Raw genomic sequence first — 27693 nt, forward strand, 5'->3', positions numbered from 1 at the left:
TAAGATCAGCCTTTGGTGTATCTCCTGTCCTTACTGTGTTTTCCTATACTCTTTTGGTTCGTTCTTCCAGGTGCAATTATGAAAACAGGAAAGAAAAGGAACATGTGTATGTGTGGGGGGGGAACCTTTAGGATTTCCACTCTGATGGTCTAACTGTTCCCTTAGTTGTTTCTCAGGGAGGTGTGGACCTCAGCCTCAAGACATGTCTTAGGCTATGTCTACACTATCACCCCCCTGAGCGACGTAAGTTACACCGACCTAAGTGCTGGTGTGGACAGCGCTATGTTGGCAGGAGCACTTTTCCAGCTGACGTAGCTACCGGCCGCTGCTCATTGGGGGTGGATTCATTCAATCAACGGGAGAGCGCTCTCCCATTGGCTGAGGGCAGCTATACTAGAGCGCTTACAGTGGCACTGTAAGCTCTCTAGGGTAGCTAGAGCCTCACTTGGGGCTGATGGGGTGAAGGAGGGAGAACCCACACTCGGATCCCTTGGTTCACTCCATGCTAGAAGCAAATCAGAGAACTATCAAACAAATAAACACATAAGCCCCATTTCATATAAATCAGATGTGAATCACAGTGTTCCAGAAGGGATGAGTCTGGCCGGATTCTCAGCTGAGCTGCTCTTCCAGCAATTGGTAAGGTGGGGGTGCCCAAGGGCTATGCTGGTGTGAAGAAGAGCTATTCAATTAGCTCATCCGAAGTGGCTCAGCACGCCATGCACATCAGAGGTCCTACCCACATGTGAAGAGACATCAGAGCAGCAAAGTGGCAGCGTGGATACAGCACAAGGAATGTAATTACCACTGCCCCAAAACCTCATTACTAAATCAGTGTGTGTGAGATAGGAAATGCTGAAACAGACATTGGTATTATCCTCATGCTTAGCGCAGAATTAGCTTTAACCAACAGCTGCTAAGAAGGAACAGGTAGAGGAGACATGTCCAGCCTTCTGCTTGTGCCTTTTTAGAAGGCCTTGGAGAGTTTTCAGCATCTCTTGAATATTAATGTTAACCACAAAAAAGCCCCTTCCACCATCTCCATTAACTTCCTAGCCTTGGCTGCAATTTTCAAAAACTCCTGAGGGAGTTAGGTGCCCAATTCCCATTGACTTTCAGGCTCCTTTGAAAATCCTTGTCCTTATTTATTTAACAGTTAGGTTATGGCAGCATCCACAGGTCTTGATCACAATCAGTGCCCTGCTGTGTTAGACTCTGCACACACAGTCCCTGCCCCACAGACGTGACTATTTAAGGGTACATTGACACTGCAGATGGAGGTGTAATTTCTAAATTGAGCAGACGTAGCTCTGACTGAGCGAGCATGCTAAAAATATTGTGTAGCTGCAGGGATGTGAGCACCGAGAGAGCTAGCCGCCCTGAGTATGGTCCCATCCAAGACACTAGCTATGTGCCATTGCTCATGCCATCATGGGTACATTTTGAGCACGTTTGCTTGATTAGATTTATCACAGGAATGTCCACTCAAGCTGGAAATAACACCTCCAGCTCCGGTGAAGAGATTCCCTAAGACCTAAGTATTGCACGTGAAACGCTGACAGACCAGGGGTGTTGGCAGGCAGGATCGAACCGGGGACCTCTGGAGCTTAGTGCGTGAGCCTCTACCGCATGAGCTAAAAGCCAACTGGTTATTAGCTAAGGCTGTAGAGCAGACTCATTTTCTCTCCCTCTAAGTGGTCTCGGTGCCACTAGATGGGACAGAACACCACATCCAGAAGGTGTGTGGGTTACACATGGCCTTACACTCTGTCCACCCTCCCTGAAGGAAATGGGTTTGCACAGGGTGTTGCATACAATTTAGACCTTGATCACTCATGTCTGCCCCATCAAACCAGTGGCAAGCAACAGCTTCAGCTCACTGGAAGTACGGCACAGGTCCACTCGGCTTCTGCTCCATGTGAAAGTCATGTCAAAACTCCCATTGACTTCAGTGGTTCAAGATTAGGCCCTACACACAGAATTTTGTTCCTAGCACAGGACAAATCTTTGTGAAAGGCTTCAACCTGCCATCCACTACTCCAAAGAGAAAGATTCTTCATGGCCTCAAATATAACACTATCATATTTAGGGAGTGGAAGGGGACCAGGCATTCATGTGCAGCTAATGAAATTGTGTATTGAATCCCTGACAGTAAAGTGGCATCTTCAGGGATTTTGTTAGGTTGCCAGAGTTCTGAAATCCATGATTTTGGATGTTTTCTGAAATTTTCATGGGTTTTTCCCTCCCATGTGAATTAAAATATTTTCCTTTATTTTAATGAGTGATTTATTCTGTCGGAGTTTTAATGTTTTGGGAGAGGAAAGTTGTGGGGGATGTTCACAAATGTTTTAATAGTTTCTCTGTTCCTCCCCCCAGCCCATTTATGGGATTCCCCCTGTAAATCTGAGCCAGCCCATTGCTGGGTTGTGTTTTTCCCTCAGTTGCACATAGCTCTTCCTGTTTCAACACATCCAAATATTCATGGCATAGAAAAGATTCCGAGACTAAACTAGAGCTGAATATTACTGGATCCTGCTATTTTATTCCTTTAGAAAACAAACTCTGTTAAAATTCAAGGAGTTCAGTGATTACACTTCGGCAGTTCAATAAACCAGTGTCCTATAATAACTCTAATAATTAGCTGTGTCTGATGTTATCTTTAAATAATATACCAAACTATTACTCTGATCCCCTCTGAGATGGCAGAAAGGATGAAGCTTAGGAGGATAAAATTAGTTCCTTAATGTTCAGTCTAGTGTGGAGTTACAGTTCTTCCAGGAATGGGCTGGCTTTCTAAGATGTACACTTATATACCCTGGCTAACGGACATTAGCAGCTGCATTTGGCAAGCGCTAAAGGACTCCTACCACTTCTATTCAAGCAGTGCTGGCGTTAGAACTTCTGGGGCTCAATTAGCCTGTCAGTTGCATGCATGCAGCTCCCATTGGCTTTGGCCTCCACAACTGATGAGATAATCTGGCCCCTGTCCTATATTTCTGAGTGAATACTCCCATTCTTGGCAGAGAAGAGACCATTAAAGATACTTGGCCTAAAGCCTCATGCCTTGAAAAACACACACAAAGGGACAGATTCTCCTCTTCGTATATTCTTCTGTAAGTTATTATTATTATGTGCATTATTGTTATATTTTGTCAGCTGCATTGAGTATCCTGAGCCAGCTTTAGCTAGGATTTGCTGGGACGAAGAATAAAAACGGTATCACAGAAAGCAATAGCTGATCATGTAAAGTTGTTGGTATTCACTAAATGTAACATAACCAGTCAAATACCACCAGAGATTTTTCATTCAGCTTCAGGTTCACCTGCTCTTCTCCTTTGTAGTCAGGGCTTTCAGGTTGCAGCATTTATTGTCCAAATTGTTTGGGGAGAGGGTTTAAGTCCATAGCCATGTAGATGAAAAGTTTTAAACAATTCTGGTGGTGATTTTGATCCCCTCCTGCTATGCACGCCCCCATGGCCATGAGCCCAGCCCCCGCCCCCCTCCCCAAAGAGAGCTCAATGGGAGGGAAAAGACAGTCTTGTGATTGAGGCACTGGACTCAGGAAATCAGGGTTCAATGCTCAGTTCTGCCACAGACTGCCCAAGTGACCTTGGGCAAGTCTCAATCTTCCTGGTGCCTCAATCCCCCATCAGTAAAATGGTGATAACAGCACTTCCTTTCTCCTGGCTTTCCTCAGTCATGTTTACATAGATGGTAAGCTGTTTGGAGCCAGGACTGTCTCTTCCTAGGTGTTCATATGGGGCCTAGCACAATGGGGTGCCAGGTGTCAGAAATCAGGGCCTGAAACAGAGACAGTCTCCAGGCAATCCATGGCTTGCAGTAGGCTGTCTGATCAGCTGGAGGGGCCAGTAAAGCAGCTCATGCCAGCAGCAGCTTGCTATCTGTTCAGTGCTTGTGCACATTATTGTCACTACTCTTGTCCCTGCCAGACACCCCACCTGGCCTGTTATCCTGCCTGCTCTAGGGGACTCCAGCTTGACTGTTGGCTGTGGTACCCAGTGCCTGAGCTCAGTCTCCGGCTCTGACCCTAGCCCCTGGTTTCTGATGCTCAGTTCCTGCTGCCTTCTCTAACCCTTAGACCTAATGCTCGCACTGCCCACTAGGCTAGACTGCCCACCTCCAGTCGCCTGACACTAGGTGCTATAGGAATAATAACAGTAGGTGAAATGAAGTTGAAGGCTGGGGGTGTGAAGGCCACCATTTGAGAGATTCTTAGGCTGACTGGGGAATTAGCAGGGACTAGGAAATTAGCGTCGTTAACCAGAACATCTTTACCAATAAACCCACATACGATACGCTCAATTGACAGGCCTGATCCTGCCACCCTGACTCTCATTCACAGCCCAGCTGGGGCCAAGGGGGCTACTCTTGGGCATAAGGGTGGTTGATAGGGCTTGTAGTTTCCCCTGCCCTCCCTAGCAACGGAACTGAAATGCAGCTGCAGTTGTCCCAACAGCAAAGCACTCTTCTCGGCATCGGATTCATCACTTGGTGACCGGCGAGCCTCTTGGCTTGGGTCCCTGAGTGCGTCACCCGTACCAAGGGGACCCCTGGCACCCAACGGCTTCCTCTGCATTTGCTCGTTTTATCACGAGCTGAATGCTTCCCCCCCCCCCCCACAGAGTGTCATGCTGCTTGGCAAATTGTGGGGACTTTTTAGGACTCTGCTTCCTAAGCATATGTACAACAGGGCCCGCTCCAATCTTGGGTGGGGACTCTAGGTGCTAAGGTAATTAATAATAATGAGGCTGCTGATGTTCACTGAATGGGCTAGATTTGAATCTCATGCAAGATACCCAATTTGAACGCAGTTGGCTAGATTTGTAGGACTCCCTCTCTTTGTCCCTCTCTTCACCTGGTGAGGTTTCATTTTGCAGAAGGATTGCTCTGAATACCTGCTCCAGAGAACAACCTCACACGATGATGGCAGGGCAGCAATTGCATGACTTGCCCCACCCCACCGCAGGGATCCTGCATGTTGACGTCTTTCACCAGTAGCATCTTTCATTGCACGCAGCAATGTCAGGAAGCCTATTAAAAAGACATGAAAAGATGGAGGGGGCGGGGAATCAGACTTTTCTCTTCAGGCTTAAAAACGATGTTTTCAAAGCTGTTGTCAGTGGTGATCTAACCAATCTTCAGTACTGGTATATGAATGCCTGACAAAAAGCTGGCAGGGAAAAAAAACCTACTGTACAATTGAGCTATTTTCTCTGAGATGCAGGAAATTAACAAAATTACATATATTTTCTCTTCCATCTGATCAGATCCACCTGCTTAGGATACACAAACCCTGGCACCAGGGTAGAGTTCTCGTGTTTGCGTACCTGTCAGGATGTGGGTTTTCAGCCTGAGCACACATGACTGAGCTAGAGGGCCACTGTCTTGTCGATTTAGGGTTTTATCTTTCTTACTCTCCATTAGTTGTGATACCCTCTGATTAAGTTTGAAAATAAAACATCTCTATCGATCTTGCCCTTCCCCGTTTGGCAAATATTGATCTTCCCCTCGTTCTCCGCAGAGGCCAAAATTAATACGGCTCTTTTTGTGCCTGCTTCTGGGCTTGGCATTCAACACTATTGGCAATGATGCAGTCTGGGAATTAAGCAAAGCTCTGGGGGTGCTTTATTTAGTGAACTTGGGAGTGCTGTCTCGCTTGCTCGCGTTTTCTGTGCTGGCAGTCACGGAGCACTACATAGGATGGGTCTGATTGTGCCTGGCAGGTGTGCAGGAAAAGGAAAGGCACCAGGAGAAAGAGGAGCACAGCATAACAATTAACTTCCTCACAGCCTCTTCACTTAGTCACATTCTAAAGCATCATATCCTGCCAAGAGAAAGTCATAGTCTTCAAGTGTAAAGGAGCCATTTCCCAGTGCCCACCTCTGTTACTTGTCATGAGAAAGTCACATCAGTGTAACTTAAGGTACGAGTTTAAACCCGTTTAGTTAAACTAGTGGGAAAGGTTGTGTGTACCCTCCGAAGTGAGCTGTAGCTCACGAAAGCTTATGCTCAAATAAATGTGTTAGTCTCTAAGGTGCCACGATACTACTTTTCTTTTTGCAAATACAGACTAACTCGGCTGCTACTCTGAAACCTCCTATTTCACTGTAAACTAGACATATTTCGGGTTAGTTTGCACCAAATAGGAATTGACTGAAGCTAAACCAGGACAAGGCACTATGAAACCAAAATAAAAGGGCCCGCATTGTCTTTTGCGCCAGTTTGATTAAATCAGATTAAAAACTAAGTTAAGTTACATTGGTGCTATTTTCTCATGGAGCCAAGGTGAAAGGAAGGACAGAGTGCAACCACTTGACACCTAACACTGATGTTATGGAAAGTGCCATGGGATCTTTAATGTCTACAAAGAGCAGGCTTCCATTTTGAAGGGTTCATCTGAAAGACCCCCAACGCAGTAACCTGCTTAGATCTCGTTTCATCTGCCTGGGGAGGAATGGCTAAAATAACCCTTCCTGGGATTTGAACCCGTGAGTCCAGGCAGTCTTAATATGCTGTACATGAGCACATACATAGGTATTCCCTGTAGTTTACAGAGGTTTCCTTTAAAAGGTTCTCAGTATATGTAATTAACTGGACACATGGGGCCAAATTCTGCTCCTGGTTAACCCATGCAAACCCCAAGACACTTACTCCCAGGAGGGACTCCAGTGTTGCTACCTCATCCCTAAAATTCATTGGAACTAGTCTTCTGACTGGAAGCAAGCCCCAGGCACCCTGTCCAACTTACTGAGAAGAGCTCTGTAGTTCCAAAGCTCGTCTCTTTCCCCAACACCTCACGCACCTCGTCTCTCATACCCTGGGACCAACATGACTCAATGAACTTCTCTCTCCCAGGAAAAGATGTTATGCAATTTAAAAGTAGATTTTAATTAAACATTTTAAACTCTCAGCCGAGTCCCATATCTATTTAGCAAACACTGGTCTTTTTGCCCCATGTGTTTCTTGATTCAGCTGAAGCTAACATGAATGTTCTTTGGCTGTAACAACCCCCTGCATCGTGGATGGCTGTCACCTCTGCCCAGTTCTTGGGATCAGCTTGCTGCTCCTGTACACCAAGCAGAGGGAACACAAAGCAGGCTTTCTGGGGCCCATAACAAAGGGCTGTTGGTAGCTGGCTATTGAAAAGGATGCCACCCCTGACTGACCAGAGCATTGTACCCAACCCCATTGCAAGTTAGAGCTTTGAGGGATGTGGTACTTCACTCCCCTCTGAAGTCTGCTACCGGGCAGAGAGGCCAGCATGATTGATAGGCACTACGAGCACCAGGTCCTTACCTTTGGTGGGTGGAGATCAACATCCATTTTGAGTCACAGCAGATCACTTTTCAGGGTTACTGGAAACTGAAAGGGACAGTTACTTAATAAAAGAGCAAGCTAAGGGTTCCTCACCTAGCTCCTAGGGGCACCCCACTAACAGGGTATAAAGGTAATGGGGTTTCATTGGGGTTCCCTCTATGCCATCCACCTGCTGTATAAATGCAGTCACACCCATGCCACCTGCATTTAGGCCACTGCTGACAACAGGCAGCTTCCCTACCTGGCTCTCAATTTTTCAGTCTTTCCTCCTGGGCTCCTTGCCACCAGGCCTTCCCTGCACAGCCAGCTCCCAGATTGCTGCCTGTGCCATTTCTCCTGCTCACATGCAGCCCCTCCCTCTGTACTGAACATGGTCCCCTCTAGCCTCAGACAGCCACTTCCTTTCCTTGTGTTAAGGGGATTGTGGAGCAGATGTAGAGCCTGCCCCCAGCTTGATCCTTTCCACCCTTGTTCACCAAGGGTGAGAAACTGTGAGAACCGTTTCATCTCAGGTTCATTTAGGGAAAAGACCATTTCCCAAATGTGCCCGGCTGGTTTTTGTCTGAACTTTAGCCTCACTGCTTGCCCCTGCTAGCCAAGCAAATCCCAGCACCCTAGCAGAACAGTTAACGCACAACGTAGCCAGTCTGCATGGACTGGAAAATACCCGCTTCTGGGGCCCTGCTAGTGCCACAGCCCTGTTAGTCCTGCCCTAACTTTGATGCAACAGGGTCATGGCAAAGGGTGGGGAGAGACACTGATGGGTGGGGGATGAAAAGCCCCACCCCAGAGACAACTCAAAGAGCCAAGGCCCTGGCGCGAGAAGGGCTGGAGCAGAGCCCGTGGCTGGGGCCCCTTCGCGATCCCCAGGTGAGGGTGACTCCGACTCCACCCCGGCAGCCTGGCCAAGGTGGAGCCCGGCGTTGCTATGGCAAAAGAATTTTAAGTAATTACGGGGGCGGGGCGGCTCCAGGAAAGAGCCAATCAGGGAGGAGACACGGCTCCGCGGGAGATTAAAGTGCCATCTTCAGGCTGCTGCTCCAGCTGAAGTCTTTGCACAGAGCCAAGGGCTGAGCAGGTACAGGGGGGGGGAGCAGCCCCCATTCCCCTACCCTTTGCCGCGGGGGGCTGGCTTTGTTGAGCAGCTGGTGCAGCAGACGCTGCTGTGGAGGGGCTGTAGCTGGGGTCCCTGCGCCGGCTGGAGTGGTCGCTCGCTGCTTCTGCTGGCGCTTGTTTGTCAGCCTGCGGCCCCCTCCTGCTGGGGGGAGAGGGGGGCAGTGGGGTAGCCTCCTTCTGCCTGTAGGAGGCCAGGCTCTGCAGAGCCGCTCTCTGGCGGGGCAAGGGGTGCAGCTTGGGGGCGGCTCGCCTGATGTAAATGCTAGCTGAGGCTGTAGCTATTCCCTCCTCTCCCAGCTGCTGGGGATAGGTCCTACTTCTGCTCTTGCTGGGAGGGCAGAAGTCATATGCAGGTTACCGACCTGTTAGGTGTGTCAGGCATTAGTGGACTAGTTACTAGTAGAAAAGGCTCCTCCTGAGGGAGGCTTTCACGAGTTTTTCATTGGAGGCTTAAAATCTTGCTCTGGGAAGAAGCAGGAGCATTTAGTCTCCCCTCCTCCATCTCAAAGCCTGTTAGACTGAGCTCTTCCCCCCCCCCCCCGCCATGCAATTCTGTTACAATTGACGAAGAAATGCGGAAATCAAATAAATGACTTGATGGGTGAAAGGTCTATTCTGTTAGTGGTACAGCCAGAAACAAATGGTTTGATCAGTAAACTGTCCTCCCCTATGTGCATGCAAGTTACAGCTTAAATCAGGGGTGGGTGAAGCCTGTGGAGTTAACTGGCCTCTTCCTCCCTGCTGCATGCTGATAGAATGACTAGCCAAGAGTGTTTCAGCTTAGTGGGTAGCTGGCTAGTATGTACTTGTGGATTTGGCTACTAGTAGTGGTATCTGAGCCTCTGGCTTCTCATACAACTGTTGAGGCTAAATGACTTTAAATGGTGCCTTAAGTGGGAAGCACCTCAAAGGGCCAACATTTTCAGGCTAGCCTCCCCAAAAGGCTTGGGCAATATATCCCATGCCTGGTGGTGAATGCAAAAAGATAAAACTAGAACATGTGTGCAAAACTGCTACACTAGCATGTTTAGAAACATCTTGCTTCTAACATCTCAGCTGCATCCATGATTTCAATGCTGGTAATCCCCTAGGACTGCTGTTGAAGTGTAAACTTGCCTTGCTTCTCCTTTACCAAACTGCTCAGGCTATTTGGTCACCTGCATCATCTGCCACTGTGAAATAAACCAGCTGGTGGTGTGTACCATGTGCTTTCCCCGGTAGTATGCATCTGAGTTTCTGTATTTGTGGCTAACATTGACCATTGTGTGGTCTCTTTTTTTAAAAAAAAAAAAAAAAAAAAAAACCAAACACTTGTAATCACAGCTTTATGATGGGCAAGGCTTCTTAGTGCAAATTGTATTGTTAGTGCAAATTCTGACCTGGAAAAATACTTAAATCTGAGCCACCTACTGGCTGTTGATAGTGGTGTAATAAGAATCAACAAATGTACCTGGGAAAATAAGGTAATAGAGGTGTTCTAGCTTTTCCTAGCGGTGCAGGCTACCTGGTGGTGTAAGGAAATAGGGTTGCACATATTCAGTCTCTTCATAGTCAGCCCTTTCAACATCATGGACTCTCTTGCACCCGTCTCAAGCTCTGATGTGTCTAAACTAAAGAATCTACAGTAACAAGTAATGGCTACAAAAACCTTAGGACATGTCTGGGTTCTTGTCCTAGATCTGCTCTGTGCTTAGTGACAAATGTAACTTCAAAGGCCTAGTGTTAGTTATTGGGTTTTTGTCAGTGTTCTAAGTGACCCAGGTTTGATTAACTGCCAGGATAGCTCATGATCCGGAATTTGAGCATTAAATGATCTTTCCTGTCCCTGTTCAGAAAACAAACTTGTGCCTAAACACTGATGCAGTAGAGCTTTGTCCCCAGCACATGCAGTTTGGAGCACTAGACTTTGGACACTAGAACATGTTCACAGCCCATACTGGTGCCCGGTGCAGCCTCTCCCTTTAGACCAAGTTAAACCCTGCAAGTTTAGCTTGTCAGCTAATTGCAGTGAAACTAACTCATCACTGGTTTCAGAGTAGCAGCCCTGTTAGTCTGTATTCACAAAAAGAAAAGGAGTACTTGTGGCACCTTAGAGACTAAAATTTATTTGAGCATAAGCTTTCGTGAGCTACAGCATTCGGAATGCATCCGATGAAGTGAGCTGTAGCTCACGAAAGCTTATGCTCAAATAAATTTTAGTCTCTAATGTGCCACAAGTACTTTTCTTTTAACTCATCACTGAAACTAAATCTGTTCTGTCTCAAAACCTATCTGCAGGTGAAGCTTTGAACTTGCTCAACAGACAGCTGAAAAGATGCCTACCACAAATGAACAAGATGAGAGGATGAAAAAGTTTAAAAATAAAGGCAAAGATACAGCTGTAAGTATGGAGGTCCCCAACCAATCTGTGTCCTGACAAATTCATGTGTATGCATGATTCCTCACTAGATGTCTTCCCTTGTGGCACAGAACTTGAAAATGTTGACCGTAAGTGGTCTAAACAATAGCTTTCAGAATATGATAGAGCGTATAACATGAGATTTAGGCTTGGTCTACACCAGAGGTCCTCAACCTGTGGGCTCTTGTGGCCCACTAAGCATGCAGCTGTGGTCCATGTGATATCCTCAGGGCCATACAAGTAGTATATATATTTGGTTTATGTGGGCCACATTCACATGACAGCTGCATATGTGGCCCACGATGGTAAATAGGCTGAGAACTATTGATCTATACTGTGAACTTATGTCAATATAACTACATCGCTTCATGCCCCTGAGTGACATAGTTATACTAAACAAATCTGTGGTGTAGACAGCTTCTTGGGAAGATGAATTACTTATGCAGATAGGAGAATCCTGTCTCCTGTCAGTACAGGTAGCATCTTCACTAGCACTACAGGTCTTCAGCTTGCTCAAGAGAGAGCCTCTCCACCCCCAAAGGATACCTAAAAGAAACTGGAACAAAGGACAGTAACCATGGGGATGTGAGTGATTGCTGGACCCAGACTAAAAGGAGGTTAGTCTGTAAAAGAGGCTTACTGGAACATCTCTGAAGCTTTGTTTTTTTTTTATTTTCCTGCCTTCTCTGTCAATTACAAATGTTAAACAATCCTGTCAAAATGAGCGTCCTGTTCGGAAGATGTTGCTAATCAAGTCTGTATTTTCCACCAAATGCATCCGATGAAGTAAGCTGTAGCTCATGAAAGCTTATGCTCAAATAAATTTGTTAGCCTCTAAGGTGCCACAAGTCCTCCTTTTCTTTTTGCGGATATAGACTAACACGGCTGCTACTCTGAAACTAGCACTATAGTGGCACAACTGCACCACTACAGCTGTACATGTAGACAGGCCTTAATACAGCAGGAAGAAAACATGCGTTGGGCTTGAAGGAACAAGATCTAGCTTTAAACCACAAAAAAGAAACCAACTTTGTAAGAAATCATTGGGGCAGAAAGCTGCGCCTCGAAGCTTGTCAAAGGCAGAGATTCAGCTTTTCAGGTCTGTCAAACTGAAGCTTAAATGTACCAGGCACAATTTTGTGCAGCTTGAAGCTAGCACTAAAATGGTCTCTTACTTGGCTTGGGGTTTCTTGTTTGAGTTTTACAGTGCCCTCAGATCAAAGTTATCTGCATGGGGGTCAAGGCTTTGAAAAGATTACATATAATCTAGAATTTAAGACCTGGGTTTTATTCAGTTGGAACAGTGTTCTCTAGCACTTCCTCTATGCTCCTCTTGTAGAGAAACTGAGGAAAACTCATTTTAAAAAGTAGGGAAAAAATCCAAACTGACAGGATTTGGAGGCAGGTTTCATAACTGATGCAACTTTCTCCAGCTGGCGATTTCTCAAGTTGACAAACCTTTAAAAGACCTGCCGAGTTTTAAAATAAAAACATCCTGGGGTAAGGAAAATATTTGTAGGGGCTTGTGTAAACTTGAAAGCATCTTAGATTAACCTGAATTGCTTTAGGATAAACTGCCTTGCATCCACATGTTTAATTGCATCATCTCATTCTGCTTTAATTCATTTTGGATGTGGATACTCTAATTTGGAAGGAGTTTCCCTGGAATAAGGTTGGTCTGAGTGCATCCCCATTCTAAATGAGGTAGTCTGAGTCTGGCAGTCGTCCCACTGCTATTGCACGCTGCATTAGTGCCCACCTAGGTGGGCCCATCTGTTTACCTGTGTGCGCACTACTGTTCCTGGGTCATCTTGACCAGATGTCATCGCCCTGATTAAATGTTGGTATGCAGCCAGGTGTGCCCTCTTTTGGAGAGCATGTGTGCTCTGTCACATACAAATTATAGCAGCCATGCTCCTATGTGGGATAACAGGAGAGGCATCATGGGCATTAGTTTGACCAAGTCCTCAAATTCCAGTGGCTTCCAGTAGGTGTTCCCCATACAGTGAGAAATCCCAGAACTCCTAAGCCTGGTGGTGGATCACTGTACCATGGGATGTCTGCCCAGAGTGCTCTGCACTTACTTTGAAAAAGTGCAGTGATGCACAGCCTCTGATTCAAAAGGGAAGTCGGTTACAACAGCTTAACACAGTAGTCTGGACCCACAGCTTTGGGAAAAGTTGTACCTGATTGTCTTTGTGTCTCAATCAATCTGAAATAACACTCAAGTGGAGCCAAGTCCTTGTACGTGGCTGCAGTGAAGCTTTCTCAGAGGATAACTGTATTGTGATCAGTGTCGGATTTGTATGTGCACCAGAGAACAGTCTGACTATACTGGCATCAGGAATGCCCTAAATTGGGGACTGACTGAGGATGGCTTTATCAAAACTTCCTAATAGGAAGTGCCAGTGTGGACAGAGTTGTGAAAGCCTTGAGAGATGGGAAATCATAGAATATCAGGGTTGGAAGGGACCTCAGGAGATCATCTAGTCCAACCCCCTGCTCAAAGCAGGACCAATCCCCAATTTTTGCCCCAAATCCCTAAATGGCCCCCTCAAGGATTGAACTCTCAACCCTGGGTTTAGCAAGCTAATGCTCAAACCACTGAGCTATCCCTCCCCCCAAGTCCTCCTAAATCTTGGTCTGGAGTTTCCTGGTGAAATGAAACCATCTATGCCAATATATTAGATATTTCTAACATGTCTAAACGAAGCTGCCATTCCCCTTTAGCATGTGTAAGGATGCAAGACAAAAGCTGTCCTTCATAAATGATGACAAGGGCAGATTTCTGATGCAGAGTGATCTGAATTGCTTGGTAAATTGGGCACAAGCAAACAATGTATTTAATACAGCTAAATATATACATCTAGGAGCAAAGAATGTAGGCTGTATTTACAGGATGTGGGAGTTGATCCTGGGAAGCAGTGACTCTGAAAAGGATTTGAGGGTTGTAGTGGATAATCAGCTGAACATAAGCTCCCAGGGCAATGCTGTAACCAAAATGGCTAATATGATTCTTGGGTACATAAACAGCAGAATTGCATGTAGGAATAAGATTATTTTACCTCTGTATTTGGCACCGGGGCAACCACTGGAAAAGTAGCTCCAGTTCTGGTGCCCACAATTCAAGAAGGATGTTGATAAATTGGAGAGGGCTCAGAGAAGAGCCATGAGAACAATTAAATGATTAGAAAACCTGTCTTGTAATTGACTCAAGGAGCTCAGTCTCTTTAGTTTAACAGACAGTTATGGGGTGATTTGATTAGTACCTACATGGGGAACCAATATTTAATAATGGGCTCTTCAATCTAACAGAGAAAGGTGTAACTTGATCCAATGGCTGGAAGTTAGACAAATTCAGACTGGAAATAGTGTAAATTTAACACTGAGGGTAATTAACACTAGAACAAATTACCATGGATATTGGCTTATTTCCCATAGCTGGCAATTGGATGCTTTTTTTCTAAAAGGTATGTGCTCCAGCAACTATCTTGAAGTTCTGTGTCCTGGCTTATACATAAGCCTTGCAGAAATCAATTTTCATGTCTTTTAAATGATTTTGACAGAATATTGCTGTTTGGTTTTAAGCATTTTTAACTTTAAACGTTCAGTTTCAGGAAATCATCGGGGGGTGTCAGACAATTGCTTAACAAGTGTTGAGATTCAGAAAAAGCTTTAAGCACAAATTGTCTGCATCACATGTCAAAATATACAAAGTAAATATTCTTAATCAAACTAGAATATCTCAAATAGCACTTTTCTTTCTTTGCCTGTTGAATTTTCAATTGATATTTTTTTTCACTGGTTTGTGTGTGGATGGTGAAATTGCATTTTTGTCTGTGTCAATCTTTCCAAACTTAATTATACAGGAGGTCAGACTAGATGAACACGGTGGTCTCTTCTGGCCTCGTAATCTGTGAATCTGATTTACCTTAATTTTTTCCAGGATAGCACTAAAGCATCTACCACAGGAATATCATCTACTCTCCTAGTCACCAGAGCAGTTGTAAAGGTAGCTTCATGGCCAATAGCAGATCATTACAAGATTCCTATTTTTTGGTCTTGCAGCATAACTCAAAACTTGCCATGATCCCCCTACCCCAATAACTATTGTTGCCAATCTGTCATGTGTAAGACTTGTCACCATATTTGTGAAGCTACAAAGCTTAAATAAGTCAAACAGGAAATCTGAGCAGTACACTTGAAGACTAAACTTGGGATAGAAGTCAGATCACTTCCTAGAGAAATAATGTGTGCACTGCTATGAAACATCTATCTTCAGAGCTCACACTCACAAAACGGCTTGTAACATATGGCACTCTTCCTTCATAGGCAATGAGACGCCAGAGGATGGAGGTTAATGTAGAACTTCGGAAGGCCAAGAAAGATGAACAGATCCTAAAACGAAGGAACATTTCTTTCTCTTCCATGGGGGAGAGTCTTTCTCCAGAACAAGAGAAAAAGAATGCAGTGAGTACAGTGCACTGCTGTGCAAAAACCATTCTAGCTGCTAGACTCAATGGCCAACCTAACTTGCATAGTGACTTAGTTGCTAGCCACTCTGTAGTGTTCACTGCAACATCTGAGCAGCTCACAAAGTCCTAGTTTAAGTGACTCAGTTCTACAGGAAGAATATCCAAAAAAAAACAAGGGGATGTCTGAAAACCTCTTCCAATGGTGTGTGTTAGACTTACTGTTAGAAGATAAAACTGGCAAGAACCCAAGCTGGCTACTTAAGCAGTGAATGCAATGCGATAGCTGATAGTCTGGCTACACTGGAACCTTCTCAACAAACTTTCAGAACTTACAGACTTATTCCTGCCTGGCACAAGGGATCAGTTACATCTGAGGTTTTCATGGACTTTCTTCCTCTCTCATCCTGAAACTGCACTGCATAAAGGATGGCTATATAGACAGGCAGTAGTGACCAATTGGGCCTAGACTTCTATTTGACTACAACGATTAAGTCTGAGTCTTGGCTTACCTTGTCTGACTCTGAATCTCCTTTCTCCATGACAGACTGCTCAGCTCTCCTTGGAGGAAATAGTTCAAGCTGTGAATGGGAACAATCCTGAGCTTCATCTGAAGGCTACTCAGACAGCCAGGTATGTTGTAACAGTTTTCTGTGGAATAGAACACAAATATTGATGTAGTACCCGTTTGTGCTAGAGACCTGTTCCCTGCTCAAGAGTTTTACTGTAGACCTAATTGAAGGACTAGAGAGGACGGATTGTCCAGTGGTTAGGGTATTGGCATAGGACTTGACATCTGTTAAAGTCCCTACTTCACCAGACTTCCTGTGTGACCTTGGGTAAGTTGCTTTGTGTCCCTGCCTCCGTTTCCCATCTGTAAAATGGGGATAATAGTACTTCACAACACAATTGTGAGGAAGGGAAGAAATCAGATGGAGGCATGCAAATATTGCAGTAATGGGGGTGGGAGGAGCAGGGGTATGGAAGTACCTGAATCAATGGAAGGGAAAGGGGCAAGGGTACAAAAGCCAGAATCCAAAACATGAGGCAACTCAAACATTAGCCTGTGTAGAGGTAGGGTTTCTTCCTTGCTAACTCATGGGTGGGGAAAGGGATGATTCTTTCCTTTCCATAAGCAAGTGTGAGTGATGGGGCCAAGTGGAGGGAGAGGGGGTGGAAGAAACCAACCAATGTCTGAAGCTCAGGTTAGAACAGTTTAAAAACTGACTTTAATGTCTGAGGGGACAAGCACTATGAAGGAACACAGCTGGTTAAGTGTCTCCTCTACTCGAAAGGGTTAGGCCTGTTTGAGGTGCTACTCTTCCTTCAGGCCACATAGCAGCCTCCCACCTTGGCCTTCAAAAGGCAGAGGGGTTGCTGTGGCTGCAGCCACTCACTGAAGACTCCTCCTGGCTTCTTCTGCTGACTCTACTCCCTAGACAAGGGTATGATATGTCTGCCAGAATGACTAGGGCATGTCTATACTGCCGTTAAACCTGTGGCTGGCCTGGGCTTGCATGGCTCAGGCTAAGGGGCTGTTAACTGCAATGTAGATGTTCTCAGGCGCTTGAGCCTGAGGTGGGAGGGTCCCAAAGGTCAGGCTGCAGCCCAAGTCTAAACATCTACACCGCAATTAAACAGCCCCTTAGCCAGAGCCCCTGGCATGAGCCAGCTGTGGGTGTTTTTAATTACAGTGTAGATGTACCCCAAGAGCCTTCCTAAAGGTTCCATGGTGGTTATGATGGGCAGTACAGTAACCTTGCTCCTTTGGGGACTGGTTCAAATGCATTTGCTTCACAAGTGACCAACTTGGCCTCTACTAGTCCCAACTTGTGCACATAATTAAAACGACTTGAAAACTAGATGTGACTGACCCCTTCAAGGAAGAGGAAGGCAGCCAGTCTTTCAGGTGCATGGCAGAGCTGACCTGAAATTGGTTCTTGAGTGTCGCAGGCAAAATCAACAAGCTGTAGGTAGCCAAACTGGCAGACTGTACCAGAAAATAAGTCTTCTAAAGGATGCCCCACAAAAAGCAGTAATCTTTAAACAGGAAAGAGGGAGTATTACTGCTCTTAACATGGTTTCTGGTTGCCACTGCTGAGCCATAAACAAATCATGATATTGCTGCCACCATGACCTCTTGAAGACCTATGTGTTCTACAGTGCTTTTGTAGAAGACTAACTCTTCGATACACAAACAAAACTACTGTAGGATTTGCCTAAACTAGATGCTGAATTCAGTTTTCCTGTAGTGAGAGCTACAGAGCTTATCTACCCACTGTGTAAAACACTCCCTGGGTCTATCTCACTATCTGAACTATAGGACTGTGGTTCATCAATATTTCCCACTGACAGAGAACTTGCCCTAAGATGCCATTTCCTGTCTCCTGTCCCCCACAGGAGGATGCTGTCCCGGCAGAGGAACCCACCTCTCAATCAGATTATTGAAGCAGGGATTATTCCCAAACTGGTGGAATTCTTGAGCTGTAATGATAACGTTGCCTTGCAGTTTGAAGCTGCATGGGCACTGACTAACATTGCTTCTGGAACATCTGACCAGACAAGAGCTGTTGTGGAGGCAGGTGCTGTCCCAGCCTTCGTAGCCCTCTTGTCTTCTCCACACATGCATATCAGTGAACAGTCTGTGTGGGCACTAGGTAACATAGCAGGTAAGAGGTGCTCTCTAGCTTTCACAAAATGGTGACCTGTGCAAGGGCTCTCCTTTGGAATGCCTCCAGATTTTGCCTTGTGATCAGTGTTGCCTTGGCAATAACCTCATTCCCTCTAGCCTTAATGGAACTAGATATCTAGGCTTCTCAAGATAAAGCCTAAGGTATAATAAAGACTAGGGTAGAACCAATAAATCCATTTACTCAACCTTGTGGTATAGGCAAGCCCCTTCAGCACACAGATGTTGGCTAACTACCCTTATTGAGACCTTAAATTCCTCTTGTAATGAAGGCAGAGAACTCGGTATTTTTTTTTCCTCCCATGTCTGCCTCTTCTACCACTCCTTTCTTGCCCAAGAGAGCATGGTTTTGATTTTCTTAAAATTCAGTTGGTGTGAGGGGAGAAAAACTGTCTGACCACTTTTCAGACCAGCAGCCGTTAGTCTGTATTCGCAAAAAGAAAAGGAGTACTTGTGGCACCTTAGACTAACAAAAAAAAAAATCTTTTTGTCTGACCACTGAATCCTCACCAATTGAAAACAAACAATACTTTATAGCTCTAACGAGAAGTCCTTGTTTCAGAGTAGCAGCTGTGTTGGTCTCGATTCTCAAAGAAAAGGGGTACTTGTGGCACCTTAGACTAACAAATTTATTTGAGCATAAGCTTTCGTGAACTACAGCTCACTTCATCGGATGCATTCAAATTTGTTAGCCTCTAAGGTGCCAGAAGGACTCCTTGTTGGTTTTTGCTGATGCAGACTAACGGTTACCACTCAAACTTGTCTCCATTTATGGCTCTAGTTTGCCTACCAAAAATAAACCACCTCATCACCTACGGTTGGTGGCAGGTGTAGATATGACTTGTAGTAATGTTCTTTAACATAACAGGAAGGTGTCTGGCTGCTAGATAAGACAACTGTCAACAAACCATTCTGCTATTCTCCACACAGGTGATGGCCCCATGTACAGAGACTCCCTTATCCACAACAATGTGATTCCTCCTCTGTTGGCTCTGGTGTCGCCTTCTACTCCTGTAAATATTCTAACTCCTTGAATTAGTAGCTGTTAATCACTTGACTAATTGCTGAACTGTGACTACTAATCACTTGTAACACAGCTGAATATTAACCCATTTGTGTAAAGGTGGGATGGGCTCTGCTCTTGGGATAAAACTGTTGGAGGGGGGGCTGGAAGAAAAGGATATCATGTCCTATATATAATTAGTGGCTTGTGATTGGCTAACTGAAGACTCCCACTGCATACAAACTAACAAAGATCTGACTGCTTTCACCTGTCAGATGTTGATTTGGCTGTCTAATGGTGGCAAATGTGTAGAGGTACCAAGTTGGACCCCCTGCACCTAGATCTAAGGACCTTTTCCACTCTAGGTCTCATCCTCTTTTAAACCTTTCCACTTGTCCAGTGCTCAGTAGCAAACAACTGTCAGGACTAGATAGAAAGTGGTGAGATGCTGAATTGTCACTCCCCAAAGGATGAGAAGGGAGGACGGGGGGAATGGCTAGTATTTGAATCGGTGTTAAATGCTTCAAAACCAGTTACTATACACGAAGACAGTTAGTCCCTACCCCCGAAGAATTAAAAACCTTGACTCTCCAAAAAAAAACAAAAAAAAAAACCCCAACCCCAAAGAATAAAGGGGGGTTGGAGGTTGGCAATGCAGGTGTATTATATATCACTTTATCTGTAAACCCATGTAAGGGACCCACTAGACTCGCCAGTCCAGTTGCTTACCACATAACTGTCAAATGCATACTTTCTTGGACCAACTGCTTAGTCTGACCCTGCTGAGGGATTCTGAGCTGATAACTGTGTCTCCGGGGCTCCCCCTCCTCCCAGGAAAGGCTGAGGCTTTGTATAAGATGCTCCCTGGGAAAAGGCAGGGTTGGGGCTGGTCCTAGTGATCTGCATGGATGCCAAGGGGAGGGTGTCTGTAGGGCACTATATTGCCCTTTTCTCTGGCAGGAGAGCCTGCTGTACACTTTTTCTAGGTAGAGGTGGGGCAATTTAGGGCAGTGTTAAGCAAATGTCCTTGCCTTAGATCAGTGGTCCTCCAATTTTTGTATTGTATTTGTGACCCCTTCCACATAGCAAGCCTCTGGGTGCAACCCCCTTATAAATTAAACACTTTTTTTTAAATTTAACACTACTATAAATGCTGGAGATGAAATGGGGTTTGAGGTGGAGGCTGACAGCTCATGACTCCCCACATAATAACCTTGTGACCCCCAGTTTGAGAATTCCTGCCTTAGATACTCCTAGTTCTTGCAGTATTTCTCTCTTGCTGCTGCATTCCTGGATGTTCTCGCATATTCTTGCCTCCTCCCAGGGAACAGCGTGGATAGGTTTTGTGTATAGAAAACATAATATGGTAGATGCAACTTTGTGAAAGACAGCAACATCTGGGTTCACAAAGTCACTGCTTTCCTCCTGCTGTGATGAATATGGTCTGCACAGCACTAGCTATTCATAGCCTCTGTGCACAGTACATTAGATCAGCCAGTCTTGCCCATGCTGAAAAACCAACCACTCCAGATCAGAACTGGGTAGGGGATTACTCCATAATCTTGGTCCCAAAGGTCAGCCAAATGCTTGCCTTGGAAATTGGCATTTAACTTGTAACATGCCAAACAGCTCTAGTTAAATCTCATACTGTTTTAGTAGCGCTTGGGACCCCTGCAACGAGCGTGTTCTGCGGAATCAGTCGACGGTACGCACAGCTCATGCGGCGTCTCATGGTCTCGGACACAATCCGATGGTCCAGGGACATCTACATCGAACACATCACTGGCCACCAACAGTACCAGGAGGTGTGAGCCGGTACAACATCGTGCATCAACCATGGGAAAGGGACAGACTTTTTTCATTGGACCATATGAACTGGAACCATAAACTCACGGAACATTAAATCTCACCAAATGAGGGTAGATCCAGCCTCATCATGGCATCTGCTCATTATACTCCACACCTGAACATAGCCATTATATGGACAACATACCCCCATATCTCAATGTCTGTACTTTGTCCCGTTAAACTTTTACCCCCAATCATGGAGATTGCAGATTATGTATTCCTTACGCCACTTGCTCCTAAACTGAATTTCGCACCCCTTGATGATCTGTACCTTATTCCCTGATAACCAGAAACTTCTATGCCTAAACTCCTTACCGTTTTCTTTATACTTCAACATTATCTTAATAAAATTTATTAAATCTGTTTGAGAGACTTCTCACCAGGTGGCAATTTAACATGGTGGAAGGAGGCTGCCTTCTTACTTCTACCTCATCTCAGATGGGAGGCACCCTATTAACTAGTCTCCTATTTTATCCTTTCTCCCCCACCCCCTGCCTCAAACTTCACAGAAACCTGCCACTGGCTTTGCAGGATTCCCCTACGCTATCTTTGCTGTTCCCCTCTAACTCATGAGGAAATGCTATTAAATGGGGCAAATGCACCATTTCTAGAATGCTTCCTTTCCCTGGCCTTAGCTTTGCACACTTTGTCTTTGTATGAGAACATCCTTCCTTGTTTTTCAGGTTGGGTTCCTGCGAAATATAACGTGGACGCTGTCAAACCTCTGCAGGAACAAGAACCCCTACCCTCCCCTTGAGGCAGTGAGGCAGATCCTGCCAGTGCTCATTCGCCTACTGAAACATGAAGATAAGGACATTCTCTCTGACACTTGCTGGGCTGTTTCCTACCTGACTGATGGATCCAATGATCGCATCCATGTGGTGGTGGAGATGGGGATTCTCCCGAGGCTGGTGGAACTCATGGGCAGTCCAGAATTAAGTGTTGTGGTAGGTAGAGTACATGGCCTATGGCAAGGAATACTCATTCTTTCATGAACTTCACTCCCCCACAAAGGCCCAATTCAGTGCTACAAAGGGAAACCTAAAAAGCAAGGCTCCTCCCTTCTAGGACTGGAATCGGAAGCATGCTGAAGGCGGGAGGGAAACAAATGTATCATTGTCCACCATAATGGGATAGTCCTGCTCCCTAGATTGCAGAGGTAGCTCTGCTGCTGATCCAACACCCTGGTTTTGCTTGTTGTTGCATGACAAAGGTTTAACAAGCCAACTTCCTCTGAAAGTGGGACTTGTCTTGAAAGTAGGACACCAGAGTTGTGCACTAGTTAGGTTATGGCTGCATGGGCCAGCAGCATGAATGAACTTTTCTACTAGTTAGTAAGGGAAAGACCAACATTGAGGGGAAACACTTGTTAGACTTTGGCAGGTACCCCAGACGTTGTCACGCAAGAGGCAGAACTAGTCTATCTCCTCATCTAGCTCATTCAGGGAGTGAATCATTTCTCTCTATCTAGACCCCTGCTCTACGTGCTATTGGAAATGTAGTCACTGGGACAGATGAGCAGACCCAGATGGCCATTGATGCAGGTGTGTTGGCTGTCCTGCCACAGCTCTTGCAACACCCAAAGCCAACTATACAGAAGGAGGCAGCGTGGACTCTTAGTAACATTGCTGCAGGACCTTGCCATCAGATCCAGCAACTCATTACCTGTGGGCTGCTACTTCCCTTGGTGGAGCTGCTGGATAAGGTACGGGAGAAGCAGTGTGGGTGACATGTGGTGCTGGGATTACCACCACCACAAAAGCAGTGCTGAGTTAATAAAAGCACCATGCTTCCCAGTTCTAGTCAGACTTTGTTTGGACTAAGAGGAACAGCACATGCTGCTCATCCTCTTGAGGTACTCTGGCCTGTTTCATGTGCCTTAAAACTGCAAGGGAACTGCACGCTTTTCTCTCATGCCCCTCATAGAAGCATGCAGGTACTCTTTCCCTATGACTAACCTCTTTCATACAGACATCACAAGTGTCAATGACTTGTAACTAGTTGGGGGGTGGGCAGGCAGAGAGGGCAGCTGGCTCCAGCAGTGTTACTGAGCATGCTCAGTACAAGCCAAGCCGCAAATCGGGTGGGGGGAGGGCAGATTTGACCCTGCATGCCCCCCCATTTGTCACTTCTACAAAGCTTAACTTAATTAAGAACTAAGCAGACTCCTGAGACTACAGAGTGCTTAAGCAAACTGCATATCAAGGAAACTGTCTAGTCTTTTTCCACTTATTACATTTTATAGATACAGGTGACTGGATCTCCAAGTTCTAACATTCATCTCTCTTGCAGGGAGAATTTAAAGCTCAGAAAGAGGCCGTGTGGGCAGTAGCCAACTTCACAACAGGAGGCACTGTACAGCAAGTGGTGGAACTTGTCCAGTATGGGGTCCTTAAACCTCTGCTCAATCTGCTCTCTGCCAGAGATGGCAAAACCATCCTGGTCATCCTTGATACAATTTCAAATCTCTTCTTGGTAAGATCTTCATTTCCAGTGGTGGTCTTGCTTTTTTTGTAAGTGGTGGCTTTTTCCCTGGGGGGGGTGGGGCCCTCAAACTTGTATGCACTAGAGTCACACCTTGCTTGTGCACATGGATCACCAGTATTGGCCCTAGTCTTGGAATAGGCTGTAGGCAGTACAAGAATGCAAGTGTTGCCCCCAAATGACTACTAAATACCAAAAACTTGAGCTGACTTAGATAAAGTTAAAAGTAGTGCTAAGAGAAACAGAGCTGTAAACAGGGATCTGTGCTTTTCTTAAGAGGATGAAACAAGCTAGTATGGCACTAAGTGTCCTGGGTCCATATTGGCCCACATCTAGAAATAAATCAATTCCTATTGACCTGCTATGTAACAGCACAGAAGTAAAGGGTTCTTGAAAACTAAATCTTAATATGTAAATAAAAGCACTGAGGTTAACAACTGAAGATCAACTGATCCCAGAGGATTATAACTAAATCCCATGGAGCCAAGTACTTATTGTGTAGTTTAATTTTTGTAAATACCTGAGTTTGAAGCGTCGTTCTTGTAGCACTGCAGGATCCAATTGGAGAGCTTGTAGCTCACAAATGGGAGTTGACTGTCTTCAACACTTTGGTATGCAGGAGTGGGTACTCAATGGATTGTCCTAGAACAAGGTGCCATCTGATGGAGTTAAATTTTACTGTCACCGGATTATTTTTTCAGCATGTCAAGAAGACACCTCATGGCAGCTGATATCTAATCTCCTTGCTCCTTCTCCCAACATCTACAGGCAGCTGAGAAGCTGGAAGAGACAGAAAAGCTGTGCTTTCTAGTGGAGGAACTTGGTGGCCTGGAGAAAATTGAAGCACTGCAAACCCATGATAATACCATGGTTTATCGAGCTGCTTTAGGTCTCATAGAGAGATACTTTGCTAGTGAGGTATGTGGACTGTCTCAACTGTTCTCCCCATTCTACCACTTGAATGTAGTAATCACATGTGATCTCTGAATAGTATCTTGTGCCAGGTCTCTCCATCCAGGCTTTCAGGACCCTGAAACAATCTTGAGTTTCTGCAGTTTATTAGCCTCAGACTGTGCCATTATTCAGCTCACCAGTATCAGTAACAGATCTGGACTCCAGAAGCTCAAGACTTGAGTTGATGCCCAACAAAGTAAACCAGATCCTATCTCCAAATGACATCTGTTGGAATGATTCAAGATTTATATGAACTGCAAATGTACATAGGTTTCACTTATTTAAAGCTTAGCTAACTTATTGGCACGAATGGAAGACCAGACTAAACATCCTACTCTAATTGAGAACTCTTGTCAAGCTGCTATCCCTATAGGTAGAGGGACAAATCATGTTAGTTCGCAACAAATCTCCCTCTAGCAAAGGTTAAGCTTAGAACACTGGCCTTATGCAGTAACTCTAAAGTTATGGTTACTGTTGCATGTGGGGAGGGGAAAATGATACAGGGCACTTAGCCCTGTCTAGGAGCTCATGTGCCACTATGTGACATAACTGCAGTTACGGCGCTTGTGCATGCACAAACACAGAGCACAGCTGTGCTGCTAAAGTATTAGAAATGTAGTTATAACATCATTAGTCTTAAGAGTGAACACTCATCAAGATGAATTGGGGCACCTTTAAATGACAAGCTTTTTGAGCAGGGCTTCTCATACCAGTCTGTACAGTGCCCAAGCACCATGGGACCCAGATTCTGACTAAAATCTCTAGGTGCAATATCAGTATAATGTTCATATCCCAAACCCTAAGGTCTAGAAACTATTGTTAAAAGAAACACTCTGCAGGATTTTAAAGTCATGATGTTTGTAGGGTAGCTGTTCTGGGTAGCTGACCCCAATCTTGAAGGCTTGGGGGCATAGGAAGAAGGCAAAAACAGACATCTTCCTTTTGAAGACACTGTCAGGCTGTAACAGCAGTGATTATAACTTGAGTGAACACTGATTCTACCGCTATGCTTCTGAGAAACACTTGACCTGTAGCCATGACAGTCAGCCCATCTATACAATCAATACAGGAGGCCTAGAATATCACTGCTTTGTGCAATACTAGATGGCTTGGAACAGTACCTGAACTAGTCCCCAGTCTTCATGGCACTGGTGGGGAGATGACTGATCTAAGCATTCCACTGCTATAAGAAATGAGTCATTTAGTCAAATCAAATGGCCAGTCTCCATTGCATGAAACACCCTTAGCTAACTGCCCCGATATATCCATACTACAGCTGGAAGCCAGCTCGGGCAGCAGCTTGACCTCACAAGCCCCTCCAACTTCTTGGATCGGAGGAAGGATGGCAAGCTGCAGTCTCTCTTCTGCTATTTCTAGTGTACTAGATTGAGTGAAGCCAGTCTGAGTGACTACTCAGGCTGGGAGGCTTGCTCCCAGCTGCAGTTTAGACCTACCCTGAGTACTTCCCAGATTTTAGAAGAGCAACAAGAGGGCATAAACTTGGGCCTCAGCAATCCCAATGAGCTACTACTGCCACTATCATTCAGCTGATGAGTATCTGCCTTTCTCTAGGAGAATCCAAACCTGCAGCCAGAATCTGACCAAGAAAGACACGCCTTCAACTTCTCAGCAGAGAAACCAGATTTCTACAACTTCTAAAGATGAAGCACCACAAAACACTGAGATGGTGGGTGGAGGTGTCCTCCTGTCTGGCAGCCGAGCCCTTAAAGAAGAACAAAAGTGTTTAGTCTTTTTTTGTATTTCTGAAATCTGACAATAAATCACACTTTCTGGATTTGTACTACATGCTTCTGAAGCATCTTTCCAAATCACTGCTGTGAATGTCTTCAACAGGGTCTGTCCTAATCTCTCACTATTGGAGTCCAACAGAACTGGTTTTCAGGTAAGGGACATGGATGGAAAATTCAGTCCACCTAGTTCACAAAGCAAAATAAAAGCATTCCTAAATTATACTCAGACTTCATAAGATAGCACCCTGCTGCTTAGAGCATTAAAATAAAGCAAACTTTTATCTAGCCACGTGATAAAATTTTCAAGTAAGCTTGGATGTGACTGAAACCTTCTTAGCTCTAAAATAAGCGATTTAAAGAGCTTCCATCTCAGGCCAAAAAAAAAAGCAGACCCCAACAGAAGGAAACTAAGGGCACTCTTTCAAGGTTGACCTAGGCATCTGCCAAAGAGGATTTGTACTTTCTAAAACTGGCCTCAGTTGCTGATGGCCTCAAAATGGGGCCTGAACAAGTAGAAGCTGCTGAGTTAATTTCATGCCTTGTACTAGTGGCAAAACTAGCTGTTGCAGGCAAGCCACAGCTTGCCTCAGTGGCCAGAAAACAAGTATGAGCCCATGTTTTACTGTAGGAGTTTCCTGCTAATTTGCCAATGGCAGCTGCATTTTGAGCCATGTTAATGGAAGTTACATTTCCCTGGGGGGATCAAGAGGAACTAGCTCTTTCATGTCCTCATTGCAGGCTGAGCATGGAATGTACAAGCTAGGGTGAGGAGAGAATACTCCACTGTACAGCTTTTAAAACTGGTTCCATGAGTCTAATGTGTACCTGTACCATAAAGATAATTAGCTTGATTAAAGCACAAGGTGTACCGAGGCTGCTTTTCACTGGGCTCTTTGCATAGCAATTATGCATTTCATTATGTGCAGCCTGAAGGCATTACCTATTTCACTGAGTTATTTTCTTAGACAACCATAAATTTAGCAACTTCTGTTTTGCTAGTCCAAGGAACAGCTGCATGCAAGAATGGGCCCCTTGACTGTATAGTGACACTGGCTTTGGAGGAAGCCTTATTGTCTAGTTCTCAAACTAATACTCTGCTCAGAGCAGGAGCTGCATGACCAGGACTCCCAGCTCTGATGGGGGCTAGAACAGTTAAGATCTCTGCCCTAATTATTGCCTTGAATTAAACATAGCTTGTTATAGCATCCAACTTCTGAAGCCCTTGTTCTCATAGTAATGTCACAGTGCAGAGGTCTGATCAATCTCTATACCAGTGGTACCCAAAGAGTGGCCTATGAGTCACCTGCTGACTAGTAACAGGATAGCTTTTAATGCTGAGGGGAATAAAACTACATTAAATGCTCTCAAATACTAATCTAGGCAGCGAGTGTAGCTGCTGCAACATTGTGCAGACTACTTCCTGCTGGCAAATAGATGGATAAAGCAGTTCATAAGACTATCTAAGATCTGGCCTACCTCTCTGAAGTCTATTTCAAACAGGTCCTCATGTTCAAGGATGAACTTCAGCATTCCTACCCCTTCAATGCTTTCACACAGCACCAGGAGTTGCAGTTAGTAGTACAGGAGATGCCCTCAACTGTTTGAGGGTGAACGATCTCTCAGTGCTTCATAGAAGGTAA

The 27693-nt window shown here is 45.2% G+C and overlaps 1 protein-coding gene and 1 long non-coding RNA gene across 5 annotated transcripts; one reads left to right on the forward strand and one right to left on the reverse strand.

Moving 5' to 3' along the window:
* Positions 1-2206: 2206 nt before the first annotated feature.
* LOC119862658 lies at positions 2207-8257 on the reverse strand. 3 transcript variants are annotated; one of them, XR_006274700.1, is made up of 3 exons: positions 8006-8239; positions 7055-7383; positions 2207-5052 (listed from the first exon to the last, which is right to left on the reverse strand). It is a non-coding gene; the product is annotated as an uncharacterized LOC119862658 (long non-coding RNA). The 3 variants fall into 3 exon arrangements; XR_005295317.2 differs by having other exon boundaries at positions 2211-5052; positions 7318-7383; positions 8124-8257; XR_005295318.2 differs by having other exon boundaries at positions 2211-5052; positions 7318-7383; positions 7580-8257.
* A 69-nt stretch (positions 8258-8326) lies between these two features.
* On the forward strand, positions 8327-26103 carry KPNA7 (karyopherin subunit alpha 7). Of its 2 annotated transcripts, XM_038419128.2 has the most exons (11): positions 8327-8416; positions 10732-10834; positions 15185-15322; positions 15872-15957; positions 17725-17993; positions 18944-19026; positions 21548-21811; positions 22336-22569; positions 23157-23339; positions 24117-24266; positions 25875-26103. In XM_038419128.2, exons 2-11 carry the CDS (start codon positions 10769-10771, stop codon positions 25959-25961), a joined length of 1560 nt encoding a protein of 519 aa, XP_038275056.1. In that variant the 5' UTR covers positions 8327-8416; positions 10732-10768; the 3' UTR covers positions 25962-26103. The 2 variants fall into 2 exon arrangements, with proteins under 2 accessions (XP_038275056.1, XP_038275057.1); XM_038419129.2 differs by lacking the exon at positions 15185-15322.
* Positions 26104-27693: the final 1590 nt, after the last annotated feature.

The sequence above is a fragment of the Dermochelys coriacea genome, chromosome 10 (assembly GCF_009764565.3).
Source record: "Dermochelys coriacea isolate rDerCor1 chromosome 10, rDerCor1.pri.v4, whole genome shotgun sequence".
Lineage (NCBI taxonomy): Eukaryota > Metazoa > Chordata > Testudines > Dermochelyidae > Dermochelys > Dermochelys coriacea.

What these genes read in the sequence shown, in the direction of transcription:
- KPNA7 (XM_038419128.2), top strand. Translation starts at nt 10,769, where the DNA reads ATGCCTACCACAAATGAACAAGATGAGAGGATGAAAAAGTTTAAAAAT. An exon ending in ATAAAGGCAAAGATACAGCT is followed by an intron (nt 10,835 to 15,184) that starts GTAAGTATGGAG and finishes CTTCCTTCATAG; the next exon opens with GCAATGAGACGCCAGAGGAT. An exon ending in GGCACTAGGTAACATAGCAG is followed by an intron (nt 17,994 to 18,943) that starts GTAAGAGGTGCT and finishes TTCTCCACACAG; the next exon opens with GTGATGGCCCCATGTACAGA.